The sequence below is a fragment of the Corvus brachyrhynchos genome, unplaced genomic scaffold, assembly GCF_000691975.1.
Source record: "Corvus brachyrhynchos isolate BGI_N302 unplaced genomic scaffold, ASM69197v1 scaffold11, whole genome shotgun sequence".
NCBI classification, from domain to species: domain Eukaryota; kingdom Metazoa; phylum Chordata; class Aves; order Passeriformes; family Corvidae; genus Corvus; species Corvus brachyrhynchos.
In genome coordinates this window covers 2,716,833-2,733,756 of record NW_008236965.1, presented here as the reverse complement: position 1 = coordinate 2,733,756, position 16,924 = coordinate 2,716,833, and the positions used below count along the sequence as shown (strand labels likewise).

At 40.7% G+C, this 16,924-nt stretch overlaps 1 protein-coding gene across 1 annotated transcript in view; it reads left to right on the top strand.

Annotated features, from left to right (window-relative positions):
• The window catches only part of PTCHD1 (patched domain containing 1), a 25,196-nt gene extending 10,100 nt beyond the window's left edge, over nucleotides 1-15,096 (top strand). Inside the window, exon 3 of the mRNA XM_017728389.1 lies at nucleotides 10,303-15,096. Coding sequence (XP_017583878.1) covers nucleotides 10,303-11,957 — 1,655 coding nt within the window. The 3' untranslated portion in view covers nucleotides 11,958-15,096. The remainder of the gene's footprint in view (nucleotides 1-10,302) is intronic.
• The last annotated feature ends 1,828 nt before the right edge of the window (nucleotides 15,097-16,924 follow it).

The window sequence follows — 16,924 nt, the reverse complement described above, 5'->3', positions numbered from 1 at the left end:
AGCAGGAACCAATGTTACTGCTTTTTAGGTCTGTGAGAGAGGTGGTGCACACTGCGAGCTTCAAATAAATGACAGCCCCAAATAGGGAATAGCCTAGAGGCTTGTGTGCAGAGAGGGGACCAGTCATTTTCAGGTCATGAAACCTCTGGCGGAGAATGATTTCATCCAGAGGTGGATTAAATTGAACTGGAATAAATATGGATGCTTTGTGAAAAGCTCAGGTTGAGTTCCAAACTTGTAATTACTTTTTTTTTCTTTTTTTCTTTTTTTTTTAATCAGTAAAAATAGGTTGGATGTGCTTTAACCGAACTTTTGCAACGTTCTGAACATTTTGTTTCACATATGGTTGATCTGTATATTATGAGTAAGAGTAGTGACAAACATCACTTAAACAGGAGAATTTAAGTGTATGCCTGAGATGTTGTGGTTGTAGCTTTCTCACCAGAAAAGGGGAAACTTGAAGTGTGGTAAACAAATCCATATTCCACTGGCCCATATTGCACTGGGTCAACACTCCTAGAAGCAAAGGATATTTTAGCTTGTGGCCTTAGAAATTTAAAGCAGATTTAAAATGTGTTTGCCCCAGATGTACCCACTATGTCTTACTCCATCTCCAGGAGGTTTGCTGTATGTTACTTGGCTGTTCTGTAACATGGTAAACATTAACCTTGCACAGGTGGTTGCAGGAGGCTCTCACTTTTAAGTGCTTCTTTTACACAGCAAGCATAAAATCTGTCCAAAAATCACTTAATGATGAAAATCAGTTTTCAATTTTGTCTGCTGATCCAAGTTATAGCATGTCATGTATGAGATGAGCCTGGGTTTCTTAACATACTAACTCCACATCTGACCACGTCCTCAGCTAGTGAGGCTTGAGGTACATGCTCCACGGGGAAATTCATCTTGCCAGACACATCTGTCATTCCTTTACTGCCCTGGCATGGCACTCTCCCATCCTGTACAGCTCCCCTGGTGCACAGGGTGGTCCTGGCTCCCCACACACCCTGGGGTCTGCACCCCATGCCAGCAGCAGTGGCGAGCAGACCCCCGGTCGTCCTCCACACGGCTTTCTCCCTGTCTCTTCAAATAACACCTTACGCAGGGCACTCTGCTTCCTGGGGGATTTTCTGATGTGTCTGAGCTAAAGGGATGAAGAGTCATTCCTGGAAGGACTTTGGGGCACGGAGACCCTTTGGAGGCCAGAGTCAGGTGCTCCCCTGGTGCTTGCTCCAGAAGCACAGATTTGCACATACAGCACAGGTTTGGCTCAAATGCTTTCGGTTCAGATCTGCACAAGGTCTGGGGTGTCAGTAGATGAGCAAGCCATGCAGACATAAATATTCCAGCAGCTAAAACCAAATTTTGATAACACGCAGCTCCTTCTGTTGCACTGAAAGAAATATGACTTTTAACTTTTGCCAGGTCTTTTGTGAAAACAGAGGAAAGCAAGTGACACGTTTAAACAGAGCTGACAGCATGCTATTTAAATGCCAAAACAAGCCTTTGCTGATTTTTAAGTGGAATTAAATGTTCTCTTTATATATAAAAGTATATTTTGAACTATAAGTTAGTTTGCTTATCAAAATACAAGAGCCACTCAAGTTTCCTCTCAAATGTATCTCTGTTTTTAAAATGTGTTTATCTGACATTCTTGCTATCACTGTAACAACAAAATCTCAAATATTACATTGTTTCAAAAGTAAAAAAGGATGATACAATAAAAACATCCATAATTCTCCCAAAACCTAAATCAATAATTTTATTTTCTTGAAATCAATGGGACTATTCAGGATTAACCACGTAAGTGGTGAATTGCATGTATAATCATTGTAATAGGAGGCTGTTAATTTAAACAGAATTTGGTATGCTTTAAAAAAATAATTTGAAAATGCAGTATTAAGTAGTAAGATTTTTTTCTTAGTGAATAGCTTTAAAATACACATATTCCAAAAATAAAAAGTGGTGAACCTTGTTACCAGCATTGCTGATTAGGGATTGTGGTGAAGTCTAGGATTATGAATACCAAGGCATTGTAGAATTCTACTTAATTAAAATACTTCTCATGCTCTTTGTTTCTTTTCCCCTTGTATAGGTAGAAAAATTACAGAATGTTTATGTGTGTCTTGTGTATTGTGTTTGTATTTCTTCAAAGCTAGAGATTTATATGTGGAATGATTTTCATTTCAATAGTAATACATAGATCATGGTTTTAAAATTAGCTTGTGACTTGTACCATTTTCTAAAACATTGGCTCGTTGTTTGTTTGCCACAATAAAAAATACTACTGGAGAGTTTATAGTTGGGGTGCACCATGTACCCCAAGCATTGCTGACTGCATCTCCACAATTTAGGGTGAGACCGAGGGGGTGATTTCTTTTTGTCCGTGCCCACTTTGTGCAAATGTGTACTTCTTAATATTGGTCCAAAAGGGCTATGCCTGACCAAAACAGAGTTTCACAGGAGAACAGAGAGTTGATTGGGTGCTCCATTTCCAAAAGCTCAGTTAAAAAATGTAGGATATGGCAGACATTCATTGCCAGAAGACTGGGATCTAAATTACTCCGGTGCAGCAGATCTGTACGAGTCTTGTGAGGAACCTGCCCCCCTTTTGTGCTTGGGAGTGCCGCACAAGGCCTAAATGAGGCATCAAATTTGTGCTGGATTTCCAGACACACCCCATTTTCCTGACTGTGCATTAAGCAATTTGAGTACAGGCTTAATGGCCCGGAGAGTCTTTCAGCAGGGTCTACGACTGAAAATACCATTGTGGTCTCCCAGCATGAAGCACTGAGCACCAGTTGAAGGCGTCTTCTCTGCGCACACCAACCAAGCCAGGGTGTGCTGCACGGGGACACTTTCTCTTCACGGTGTGTTTCTGTGGGCACAGCCGCCCACAGCTGTGAAACACAGCAGATTCTGAGAGCATATTATTAAACATTTTAGTTTCTCTTACTTTGTTGCCAAGTAGATACAGCACAAAACACAACTCTCTCTCCAGAGACTGAGGCAGATTTTAATCTGGTGTGAATGCACCAAGATACTGTGTTTTTGATGCTGGTAGTAAGTTCAGGAATACTTGGGCATGCCTGGGGCTTTCTGACTGGGATGGCCATTGCTGTTATAATATATATAGAGAGATCAGCCTGACACTTGAGGGTTAATGGTTAATAATCAAATGTAAAGCAAAACCAGAGAGTGATCAAATGGTTTCATGCCTAGATGCCTAACAGGCTCACCTACCTAATTTCAGTATGTTTCTTTCTTGGGAAGATCCCAAGTCAGGTGTTAGTACCTGCAGCCATAGTACATCTTAGGTGATATATGAGTAAAATTTAGTAGCCTTTAAAACAATAATTGAAAATACTGAATCTACCCAACAGGATTGTCATCATGTTTTTGAGGTATGTTGTCATACCTGTAATTCAGTTACAGTACATGTAGAGTCTATGTGACAGGAGGTAAATAAAGCACAGCAATATGTACAGCCTATTCTTATACCAGTACATCCCCTCCCATGTTGCTCTTCACGTGTCCTGAATCCATGTACCATGCCTGCACATAGCATTCAGGCTTACTTGGCCTTTGAGCCTGTGCTTGGAGGTATAAAATGAGGTCAGGCTGCGCTTGTGTGGCTGGGACTTCAATCACTTTGCCAAAGAGAGAGGAAGCATTTAAGACTATTTAACTGTCCACAGCCTGCAGTCCCCTAGTCACAATTCCCCTGAGCTGAACACTGCTGCCTGGAAACACAGTTGTTTAGATGAGTACCTTACAGGATGTTAGTACCCTCTAGGATTTTACTCTACACTGTGAACTGGGCTCCCACAAACAGGCAAGTGTAGGAAAAGCGAGTAGGATTTACAGTGTGTTTTCTCAGCTCAGCACAAATGTTTGGGACAGACAAGTCTGCACTGTGGGATGTTCAGCATTACACACCCTCCTTCAGGTCTGACATTCACGCAGCAAAACTGGGGTATTGCAGCACCATTTATGGAGGACAAAGTTGGACATTGCTTAGGGTAACCCACAGTTTGTTCCAACAGCATGCTAATGATAGTATAGCTGGTCAGCTCCACCCTTGCCAGTAAACTCTTATCCACTCAGTGAAAAGTGTTGTATAAATTAGGCTTGGTGCTGATTCTGTCTGCATGCTGAAGGATCTCATTTAGCTGTAGTATTTTATTATTTTAGTGAGAACAGAGTATGGAGCCAAATGTTTGCTTCAGCTGGATGCAAATATTCTTGCTCTGCCTGTCATATTTGGTAGCAGTTTGAGCCTGCTATATGTTCCGAGCTGAAATCGTGCCTGCTGGGAGAGGCCACATGAGGCAGGCCGGGTATTTAGTCAACAACTGGTTGATTACAACTCCTGTGACAAAGGGAGTCCGGATTAGCGGTTTCACTTGGCTTGTCAGAAGATGGGAGCTGATGAGATCACTGATCTAGCTGGAAAAAAATAAGTCAGCAGGGGGAAATTATCTCAGTCTCTTTGTTGACATTACTGTGGAAAGCAGTCCTAGAGTTGAGCAGTGTACATTGTTATTTTTAATACTGTCAGCTAGGAAAATTCATTGCACCTTCATTATATCATATGTTATTGCAGGTACCGTTTTGGAAAGGGCAATTCCTGCGATATGTTTCTGATCTCCTCTGTACTATTTTTGCACAAGAGCAGTTCTTGAGACCTTGCCTGCATTTGCAGCAAGCTGGGATATGAATTTACAGCATCCTAGCTATTTCATGTTAATTCATCTGCTGTTTGTCTCTGCAGATGATATTTCACTCCACTTTGAATGTGAATCAGGCTGTGCTTCACAGATACCCACAAAGAAAGCTGGTGCAACATCATTTGCCCTCTGTACATTCACACCCTTTCTCACAGCACACTAAATTCCTCTTACAGACAAGTGCTCCAATTCAGTGGGGTGATTTCAGGCTTAAATCAACCTGAGTGGGACAACATTGGTCCAGCTGAACTGATAGTGTTACAAGGATGCAGCCATTACAGTGCAAGCAAAAACCTTAAATCAAAATCCATACTTAACCTCAGAAATTCCATCAGACCATGCTTCCACTTCAAATTTTCACCCCCCCCCCAGTTTACAAGGCTCCTATATATCCTACCATGAGTCATTACCCATTTCAGATGGTCTTTTTTGCCATCAGCATCAGGAAAAGATTTCGTTTAAAAAGTAACCTTCAAAAAAAAAAAAAGGCTACTTTCTAATCCCCACCATTCTTTTAGTCAGTGTAGACTATAACAGGTGAATTAGTAGCCATGTGGGAGCAGAGAACTTCTGTAGGAGAAGGGAAGTAATGCCTACAGAGGGAGAAACCCCATAGCCCAGCTTTGCCTCTAGTGAAGTCTGCCCCCTCTGGAAAACAATTTGTTGCTTTATTGGTGTTAATTGTGGCAGTTAATGGGCACCATACATCCTGGTGCAGCACTCAGCCTCACTGAGGGGCAGATCTGTTGTTGTTAGTGTTTTGTGTGCCTCTGCATTAAAATGGGATTGATAAAATCCATTACCCCTGAAATGCAGCCTTCCACACAGAAGACTGGAACTTCACAACGTGTAAGTGGTGTTTTATTCAGAGAGATTTTACTCAAGCATCAAACACATGCAGAAACATACAACCTTCAAAATAATAAGGACAAACCAGATGAGACCCACAGTGTACTATTATTCTCAACTTTCATAGATAGTTAAGAAGAATGATGCAAAAAGAAGAACCAAAAACCTCAGTCATTCCCCTTAATTTCTCTGACAGACTAAGTCTTTTTGGATATCCAAGCCTCATCTTATCATGATAAGATCAAAACTTCACATGATTTTAGAGCAAAATTGAACATACCCCTCAGTCTTTTTATAAAAGCAGGCAGCAGCCCTTATTCCAGGTAGGCAATTAAACCAAGCAAATAAGAGAACTGATTTGTGACTCCAGTGACCTGAAGGTCACTTCCCTGCCCTCTCACAGGCTCTGGGGCTGCTTAAATCCCTTCATCTCTCTCTGCTTCAGTTTCACTGTTTGCCAGTCAGGAGCAGAGCCAGCACTAAGCCTGGGCTGCCAGTGCCAATTCATAAAGGCCCCTTGCTTGAGCAACCACTTAACAGGGGAAAGGATGCATTTCTTTTTTGGGGTTTGAAAATGGTACTAAAAAGAACAGTTTCAGTGCCTGCACATTAGTAGTATTTAAAAATGAGGTAAATTATTCGATAATTTTAAGGAACAGAAAATTTTGCTTTAGTTTTCACAGCTTCCTACAAGTGCTTTTTTTTCTCATCTATGCTCTGCATTGATTTTGCAGAGCATATGTAATTGCAAGACTTGTTTCTGAAGGAGGCAAATGAAACTTTTTAAATAGCATTTTCAGGCTGCTCATAAAAGTGCTGTGTTTAAGCTAGGCGTAATTTATTTGGTTTATTGGTATTATTATTATTATTATTATTATTATTATTATTATCAGGTTCTAAAATTAAATGTAGCCCACCATAGGCTGAAAAACCTGTGAGCTCCTCAGCATTAACAGTAATTATCTTCTTCATTTTCTTTGGCTATTAAAGTCCTGTTCTCAGTCCTCCAACACATGGTAGGAGTATCTCCTAAATGCAAAGTAGCAGAAAAAGAGAATAAGAAAAAAAGTTTTATCCCCATTTTGTCCAATACCATTCTCCTATCCCTTTAACATTTTGCTTTGACCCTGAACCTCTTTTTCTTTAAAAAAATCCCATTTTTCTGTGTACTTCTTGTAAGCTCATGATTGTACAGCCTGACTGTAGGGCATGCCCAGTGAATCATAACAGCAAATGTCAGCAGGTAAACATCTCCAGTAGCCCATTAGCTGTTTGAATTCATATTTATTATTTACTGAATGACCGTGAATAATGAACAAGTTGCTCTAAATGATTACAGATTTGTGGCTAAATCTCTATTAAAAAGGGAAAATCAGTTGAAACAATTACACAATTTATTTACAAGGAAAAAATTTCCTTCATCTCATTAATATTACCTAGAGTAGATAGCGAGAGAAATAGAGTTAATTGGTGCAAATTGATTAGGGATGTAAAAAAAAATGAAAACTCTGAAATGACATAGAAGTGAAAGAATGCTTCCATGGAGATATCTGCCCTAATCTTTGTGGGCTAGACTTATATGAACATCTGCGAGTTACTGTGTTGAAGACTGTTACCCAAGTTGTGTTTACAGTCAGTATTTAGAGAGGTAAATTAGGTTAGGTAAATCCCATCCCAGCTAAATACAGCTAATCTTTTGACTGCCAAGCTAATTTGTGCTTGAGTTTGGGCCTAATTTTTTTCTCAGACTAAACTGGATCAGGTCAGGAGTGCCACTGGTGCAAAAAGTGTGCAACTTTGTCATTTAGGCATGTCCTCTTAAAGGTAAATGATAATTCCGTAGCTATCATATAAATGGACAGAGAAATCACAAACTGTACAACTGAAGGAAAATACCAGTTCCTAGTGCACAGATTGTGTAGCAAACAACAAAAGGAACCTATCCTAAAATAGGAGAGTATCCAAATATTTTTCTCTTGGCTTTGTGGAGCACATGTGGTGACGCCTCTTCATGCATTTAGTTGAGCAGCTCTCTAAATCAGATTCCATTTTAGGGTAGTCTTGAAGATTATGTAAGAGCAAATTGTGGTTTTCTCTTTCCTGCTTAAAGAAAGAATGTGGCATCAGAAGTCGTATTATCAGGCGTTATCCAAAATCTTATACCTGTTAAAACGGCATGTTCAGCATCATATTTAACTAGCTCTAATTTCCTTCTCTCATTGCAGAGTCAAAGGGTTTCCAAATTAATATGGCTATTTGAGTATTTTTAGGCAAGAGCCTATTAGCACTGATTTTTTTTTTTACAAAAACATGCTATAGCTAAAGCTCATAATGGAAGTAATTTGTAATATTCAATGACCTCATTTTATTCTGTTTTGCTCACTCAACGCTAATGCGTATGATGCCATGTGAAATTCACAGACGAGCCTGTCTGCAGGACTCATGGGAGCCATAAATGGATTAAACCTCTCACTCCCTGCTTTGGCAAGTGATCAGTTACATTTAAATAAAGGTCAGTCTGTCTTTACAAAGAACACACTGAAAGCAAGCTTAATAGCTTTCCCCAGAAATATTTGAAGCATAATTAGCAACGGGGTGCCTGTCACTGATTGTGCTTTTTATGTCTGGGGAATTCCAGTATTCCCCATTAGCTTTAAGAGGGGGCACAGTGCTAGTTATCAAATTGACAGTCTTGACCTGGCCTCTGAAAGCAGCTGTAAAACATTGTTGGGGAAAATTAAGATGAATGCCAAAGCCAGGTCTGTAATACTGCTACAGATTGGACATTTGAGGTGCATACCATGACTCTAGGTAAAATATCTGATACACATGAGGGTATGGACTTTGTTACACTAAATACCAGGTGATAAGGACATACACCAGCTGTCCTATTGTCTCATCTTGTGAGCTCTGTATTGTGATTTCTTTATAAAATACTCCATAGCTGTTTTTTTCAGCATAGCAGAGTGACCAGCTCTGCCATCTGTCAAAATACAGATTTCAGGAAGGGTGGAGTGAATCAGCTACAACTGCCCCTACAGTTAAAGGTGCTGGCCACAAAAGGGTTATTTTGTCAAGTTAAATACTTAGCCTGTATGAGGCATTTAAGAATAAACATGATTATAGACTCATAGAATGATAGAATAGTTTGGGCTGGAAGGGACCTTCAAGATCATCTAGTTCTAACATTCCTAATATATCTTGTGGTGTTCCAGTTCTTCAAAACACTTCATTTGCTTGAGGTTTCTTGACTGGTATTTATAGCCCTTGTAGCAAAAGTGATAATTGTCTACAGGTGGAGAGAACAGAGCTGATACAGCAACTTTGGTACTCTGCAGACAGCCTGAAATTCTAAGAGAGATCTGTGAATTACCTTGACCTTCCTGACTGGAGCATGAGCTTCAAAAGTCCAGTGATTGCACTTCAGTGTTATCAGCAGCTAATTTAGCACTGATCATTTTATCTAATACTATCAGGGAAGATGGGTAAGAGCAAAACACAGTGGACTGGCTTTTGGGAATTTCTGGAGATAATCCAAGAGCAGACCAGAGAAGTACACAAGTGACAGCAAAATCAGCAAAAGAATAAGGAGGAGGAGGAATTAAAAGGCAGAAAAGAGGCTGGGATTAGATGGAAAGGATCTCTTTAGTAAAGATGAACGTCATAATGAATTATTATGAGAAAATATTACCATCTCACATTTTAGGGGTGATACAAAGATTATAGTCTGTTTATGTCTGTGTAAATCATCAACCTACATTTACTTAAGCCCCTCTCACCTGGTATTTGGTCAATGGCTGCATTCCCAGCTCAGGTTCACTACGAGAGAGCAGAGGTCTGTGTCCTCCAAACACATCTTCACAACATAGAAACTGTAAGAGGAAGATGACCAACCAGGGATTAAGTTAAAAGCATGTACTTTTCCTGATTTACGTGCACTTGGGGGTTAAACACAGGATTTTAAGTCAACAGGTTTTCTTCTCCTTTCATGAATGGTATATCCATTTTAAGAGTCAATTAAATACATCACAAAATGTAGGCATTGCCAAGAAAAATAGGGCTGTATTTGGTTTTAAAAGATCTTAGATATATAAAGAAGACCAATGCCTTAAGCAGCTCCATATCAGTTTTACCACTCTCCTTCTCTAAAATTTATTTGTGCTTTTATTTGTTTGTTTCATTTCTAGGATTTCTTTTTCCTGATGGAAAGTTTGTCCAGGAATTAGAGAAATCGGTAACTGATTTAATTGATAATTTTCAGCTTATATGGAATTTTCATTTTTTACAGATTTTCTGCAAAGCAGCCAACTAATTCTCTGGTTCCAGAATAGGCACTTCAAGGTCATATATCTTTGTTTTCACCACAGGTCAAGATACCATCACCAGGAAAAACTAATCTGAAAGCATCTTTCATCACAGGCACTTGGAAATAATGAAACAAAACAGCCAAGCAGAGTAAAAAAATCCTTTTGCTTTAACCCATGAATCCTGTGCCAGCGGTGCAGAACTCACCTCAAGCACTGGCAGTAAGGTTTGCTAGGCAGGTAGCAAACAGACTTCTGTGGTTTATACCTCCATAATAATTTCTCTCTTCTGCAGAACGTTTCCTTCAAGCACTGGTAGCATCCAGCTGTGTCTCCTTTGAGCCTTTTAGCATGTCCACTTTACATTTTTCCATGTAATTCAGGATTTGTACTTTAAACACTCGCTTTGTTCTCTGTTGTAGGTCATGGGTTGTATGGGACTTTTGAAATGTTGTCCTCCTGGAGAAAAACTAGAGAAGACCAACACGTTAAAGAGAGGACTGCAGCTGTATTTGCAGACTCCATGCTCTCGTTTTCTCTCACCACTGCCATGTACCTGGTCACTTTTGGAATAGGTGCCAGTCCCTTCACTAACATTGAAGCAGCCAGGATTTTCTGCTGCAATTCCTGTATTGCAATTTTCTTCAACTACCTCTATGTACTCTCCTTTTATGGTTCCAGCCTGGTGTTTACTGGCTACATAGAAAACAACTACCAGCATAGTATCTTCTGCAGAAAGGTACCAAAGCCAGAGGTATTGCAAGAGAAGCCTGCATGGTATAGGTTTCTTCTGACAGCCAAATTCAGTGAGGACACGGATGATTCAGAGGAAACGAACACTTACGAGAGTCATCTTTTGGTGTGGTTCCTGAAACGCTATTATTGTGACTGGATAACAAACACTTACGTCAAGCCTTTTGTAGTTCTCTTTTACCTTGTTTATATTTCCTTTGCCTTAATGGGCTACCTGCAGGTCAGTGAGGGGTCAGACCTGAGCAACATCGTAGCGACTGCGACTCGGACCATTGAGTACACAACTGCCCAGCAGAAGTATTTCAGTAACTACAGCCCGGTCATTGGGTTCTACATCTACGAGTCGATTGAGTACTGGAACACCAGTGTCCAGGAGGATGTGTTGGAGTATACCAAGGGCTTTGTGAGGATATCTTGGTTCGAGAGCTACTTAAATTACCTTAGGAAACTCAACATATCTACTGGATTGCCCAAGAAGAATTTCACTGATATGTTGAGGAACTCCTTCCTGAAGACCCCTCAGTTTGCCCATTTTTCAGAGGATATCATCTTTTCCAAGAAATACAACAATGAAGTTGATGTTGTGGCCTCCAGGATGTTCTTGGTGGCCAAGACAATGGAAACCAAGAGGGAAGAACTTTACGACCTCCTGGAGACCCTGAGGAAGCTCTCTCTCACCTCCAAGGTGAAATTCATCGTTTTCAATCCATCATTTGTGTACATGGATCGTTATGCCTCTTCAGTGGGAGCCCCCTTACAAAACTCCTGCATTAGTGCTTTATTTCTGCTCTTCTTCTCTGCATTCCTGGTGGCAGACTCTCTGATCAATGTCTGGCTCACTCTAACTGTTGCCTCGGTTGAATTTGGAGTTATAGGTTTTATGACCTTGTGGAAAGTGGAACTAGATTGTATTTCTGTGTTGTGCTTAATTTACGGAATTAATTATACAATTGACAACTGTGCTCCACTGTTATCAACCTTTGTCCTGGGCAAAGAGTTCACAAGAACTAAATGGGTGAAAAATGCCCTGGAAGTGCATGGGGTAGCTATTTTGCAGAGCTACCTCTGCTATATTGTTGGTCTGATTCCTCTTGCAGCTGTGCCTTCAAATCTGACCCGTACACTGTTCAGGTGCTTGTTTTTAATAGCATTAGTCACCTTCTTTCACTGCTTTGCCATTTTACCTGTGATACTGACTTTCCTGCCACCCTCCAAGAAGAAGAGGAAAGAGAAGAAGAATCCTGAAAACCGTGAGGAAATAGAGTGTGTTGAAATGGTGGATATGGATAGCACCCGAGTGGTCGACCAAATTACAACAGTCTAACTTGATTTGTTGGCTGCTTTTTTACACTAGGTCTTACTGAGGAAACAAAAAGAAACCAGTACTGACTAAGTGTGTGGGGAGAGGAAGGAGATTGGAGGTTTTCCCCTCCCTTCTCTAAGCTAAATCCAGGAATATTCAAAATTATGGGAGAAATTAAAAATAAATTAAAAAAAAAAAAAAGAGCCGGGGTATTGTACCTTGCTCAGTTCCTGTAACAGATTATATGAGAGAATTTGCACACTCATGCAAAGAGAGGTTAAATTGTAGATGCATGAAGTAAGATCTAATGGAAGAAGTTGGGTTCTTAAGCAGTCGTCTGCATCGCCTGTACTGCAGATGCTGCAATTATTGTGGCTAAACCAAATCATGTTGAAAGGTCAACTGTCAAGGCTGAAGTAGCACTAAATGTTCGCTGGATGTAAAGGCTTTACAAACTTTCTGCACAGCAATAACTCAAGTCAGTGAGTCAGCTCTTATAAGTCTTTGCCATCACATTTAATTTTTCTTTTCTCCCCTAATCTAAACATTTATGCAAGACTATATAAAAGATAGCAAACTGTACTGGGAAAGAAGGCAGTACACAGCAACCAAGTGCTTTCCAAACACTTTTATGTTATGAATCACATTTTTTTTCCTAAAAGTATCATTATTTTAAAATGGAGATCATCCCTTGTAACATTTTTAATCATGGTTTTATAGCTGTTTCTTTTTCTTATAAAAACAAAAAAGAACAAAAAAAAGGAACAAAAAAATCCATGTGACTCTGTCACTCTAGAAAATATATAATTCTATTTTATACATGTCTCGCTACTAGTTAAACATGTAATCTGCTTTACCAACTGTAATTTTGTTAGCACTCTACTAAGACACGTGAGTGGATCTAGCAGCAGACAGAAGATGGTGTACTGAATATTTCAGCACCAAAATCCATGATACAAACCTCAGATACTAAAATGTCATCAAGAAAGTGAATGTTAGGGCTCTTTTAGTGAGAGCCTATTTCAGGCCATTCACTGGTAATGCACACTAAGAGGATTAGAGGGTAGTTTTACATAATGTATAACTTAATCCCTCGATCGTCCTAGAGTACCTGTAAAGCAATAGACCTTGCAGCTATGGGCTCTTCCAGGAGACAGTAGACAGGGAGAGTTGTGTGGAACAAACCGAAGGTTGGGACTGTGGTTTAGTAGCAGCAAGTTTAACAACGTCCCCAAAGAGCCCATATCTAAGGAGCCTATTGAAAACATCACATCTGAGAGGGGAAAAAAAAACCAACTTAAAAATATTACATTACTGGGTCTTTTTGGAGCCGTGAGTTCTAATCAATAATTCTGTCAGCATCTGTGATGTGGAGTAATACAGATAAAGCAGCATCTCTTCCCTCCTCCACCCCCTCCACCCATAAACCCAACAGGCCCATTACTGTAAGGTTTTATCATGCAGTTGAACCCTAGTGGGGATGTGTAAGCCAATTCTGTAGGTTTTGCTGAGAGTTTTCTGACCATACATTGCCTGTGAAAACCCAGTAGCAGGAAGCTGGCTGGTGTGTCGGGTGGTTTCATATGGACTGTTGCTTTGTGGTGCAAAATGAATGTATTCCAACCGGACTCCCTTTTGCAGCTCATCTGGAAACTAAGAGTACTTGAAAAGTTTTCAGCACATGGCACAAAGTTTGCTTCAGTGCCAGTATCTGGAGGGGAAGGGATATGGCAAGAGCCATGGGGCTTGGAGCACTGGGAGCACTGTGGCTCAGGAGGCTGCCTGTAGTACCTGTACAGTCACTAGGACATCTGTGGTCACAAACCCAGGGTGTGCTTCATTCCATGAAACATCTCTTTAGCATCCAAATCCCAGTGACCCCCAAATGCCCTGTGCAAAACCTGCAAATGCCACCTACTGAATATTAATTTTCAAGCCAAGAGATACTTCTAAAGCATCCTTCCTAGCAGAAAATAAGATAACCAGATATTTTGCCCTGAAGCAAAATGTTACATTCTCACTAGCAAAACAAGTCAGCAGTGCAGCTGGCAACATTTACTTTCCCCTGGATAAGTCCCTTCCCTGACCAGAAGAAAGGAAGCTGTGTCCAGGAATGCACAGGCTCTTTGCTTAAGTAAACAACAGTTGCTTCGGTAGCAGCTGGGAAGCTGTAACAACAACTTCAGCCTTGGAAGAGCACAGGCGGACACCTTGAAGACAGCCAGATGAATGTAAGGCTAGGAAAAAGATCTGTTTCCCCTGTTTTCTTTAGACTCAGGCTTGGGGTTATGTTTTCCAGCCAAAAATTATTCCTTAAATATACTTCACTGTAGATTTTCTGTGATCATCAGTATGTTGTTTAAATAATAGTCACCCTGTCCCCAGGCTGTTCAACAGGCAGCTGCAGTGGCTTTTAAACTTCTGAGGGCATTAGCAAATTAGCTGAGAGTTACAGAGGAATTGCAATTCCTCTGCAGTAATCTACTGACCTGTGGGACACTTGGAAATGGGACATGTGTCAAAGAGGTTGTTTGTACACTGCAGAGAGGAATACATGGCAAACACTGATTTTACACCTCTGCTATCCCTCATGCTATCACTTGCAGACACCAGACACCAAGATAGTTACCATAAATCTCCTCACATCTAATTGCAGTGCATAGACAGGAGCATCTTTAAAAAGATGTCCAAAGACAAGATTGCAGTTTCACAGATCTCTTATTAAATCTCACCATGTGAGGCCTTCAGAGATCTTCAAGAAAGGTGATAAAACCAGGGATAAAATTACTTCTCTATCTCCAAACCTGTCAGAAAAAGGATGTGGAGGCACTCCTGTGACAAAGTGCTGCAGAAGAGGCTTGGGTGTCCACAGAAGGCAGGGTGAGAAGTCATGCAGTCCACACCCTTGCCCCCAGGGCAGACTCAACAACATGTAAATAATTTCTGAAGGATGTTTGTTCAGCCCATTCCTAAAAGTCTTTTTAAGGGCAGATTCCTCTCCCAGCAGTTCTCCCCCAGTGCCATGTTACCCTCTCCAGTAACCAGTAACCAGTAACCAGTAACCAGTAACTCCTGCCAGCCACCCAAGACTGGGTTAGAGAAGAGGAACTGTGCTCCTCTCCACACAGGGATAGGACAGGCAGGAGACTGGAGCATCCCCAAAAGAGAGAGAACCCGGAACAGAGCCGAAACCACCTTACATACATTTTTCACTGTGCTTCACATCAAGCTGCCATTCCATTCCCCACCTCCAGGGTTGGCAAGGTACAGCTGGTGCCTTTTCCTGGTCTTAAAATCAAGAGTCAAACACGGTTAGAAGGGGAAAAGGGATTTTACTTTGGTATTTATTTTAAGGATCCTTAGGTGCACACATCTAGGTCAAGTGCACCAAAATGCACACCCCCAAAAGATCTGGTATAACATTATAGGTTTTACTAATTAGCATATCTATCAAAGATTCCCCAATGAGAGGCTCGAATGAGCCCCCCTCCCCAAGGAGCGTCCCCCTGGATGGTTCTATCTTGGTTTACAGAATGTGTTCTGGAGAGGACCTTGGGGTCTGGGGCACACTGATCTCTAACTACGAAGCTTCTAAAATGTTTAGTCTCCCAGCTTGACAAACAAGTCTAAGAATGTAGGCAAAAGCACTAAGAATACAGAAGTTGTAAAAGGTATAACAGGGGTATAAAAGAAAAGGCAAAAAATCATCATGGCATCACAGCCATGGAAGTGTCCAAGGTGCACTCAGCCCAGGTCCATGAGACTTCTGCCTGAATCCTGTTGTGTCTGAGGGATGCACCAAATGCTCCTTGTCTACAGGTAGCTTGAATACCTCAACATGAACCATGTTCTCAAGGTTTCAGACTATGCTAAGCCACTTTGGCCTTCCTCCCCTTCAACTTTTTCCTCTGGAGCAATTATCTTCACCAAAGTCAGTGGACCTCCCTGCGCCGACTGCGCCTGGTGCAGATGCAGTGCTCTGTTCTCAGTCCAAAGCACTCCCAGTGTCGAACTGTGCATAAGATTTTACCCTTACTGGTGAACCTCCATTTTGGAAGACTACCTAGGCTTAAGCAGATTTTTGTCATATTCTTAAGTGGCATTTTAGCCCAGGTATCACTGTGGTTTTGTTTGCAATATAGAGGATCAAATTTTTTATAAATTCAATGAGTAGAATACAGTATTATACACTGTCAGGCACTGACTAAAATCTAACAGTGAAAGTTTTAGCTAAGGCTAATAAGACTATGTAGGACTATGGCTCACTGAGCACATATACCTTCTACAAACATTAAAATTCCCATACAGTAAGGTATGGTGTACAGTATATTTTTACTACAGGGTAAGCATGAGGAAAAAGAGCCAACCTATGTGCATATGGCCCTCAAGATCAATCCAGTTTTCTTGTTATATAACTTCTGATGTTGTGTTAGCGCAAGTCCACTTTCAATTTACAATTACTCTAACTGGAGAAAAAAATAAAGAAAGAAAATGTGGTATAGCTGGAATAACTATGTCATAAAAATTAATTGATGAAGGCAGAATTTTCTGCCCAAAGCAGAAATGTGAAAATGTTCTAGTTAGATTAAAATTATGGCTGGAAAGGTTGAGAAAAACCTGTCAGTCAAAGAAAAAGAGCTTCTTTTCCAAAGACAAGCAAATACACTTACCATGGTCAACTGCATGAACCTGGAGGGAATACAGTACCAAAGTGGCCTGAGGTTATGTTGAGTCACGAGAGGATTCACATCTGCTCTCAGAAACCTTCTGAGCCAGCACTGAATTCAGGTAAAACATGTACTGTAAATTGAAAGGTGTACTTTTAAATGCTTTTTTCTAGGCTGACTGTCCTCCTGCGAGCCATGAAATCCCACCTCAGTCAACACCTTTATTTTTATTCAAAGGGAAAACAAAACAAAGTGGTGGCATGACTGGGCGGAGATCAGGGGAGTCCAGAAGGAAGACTGGCTTCTCTGAAAAACAGAGCC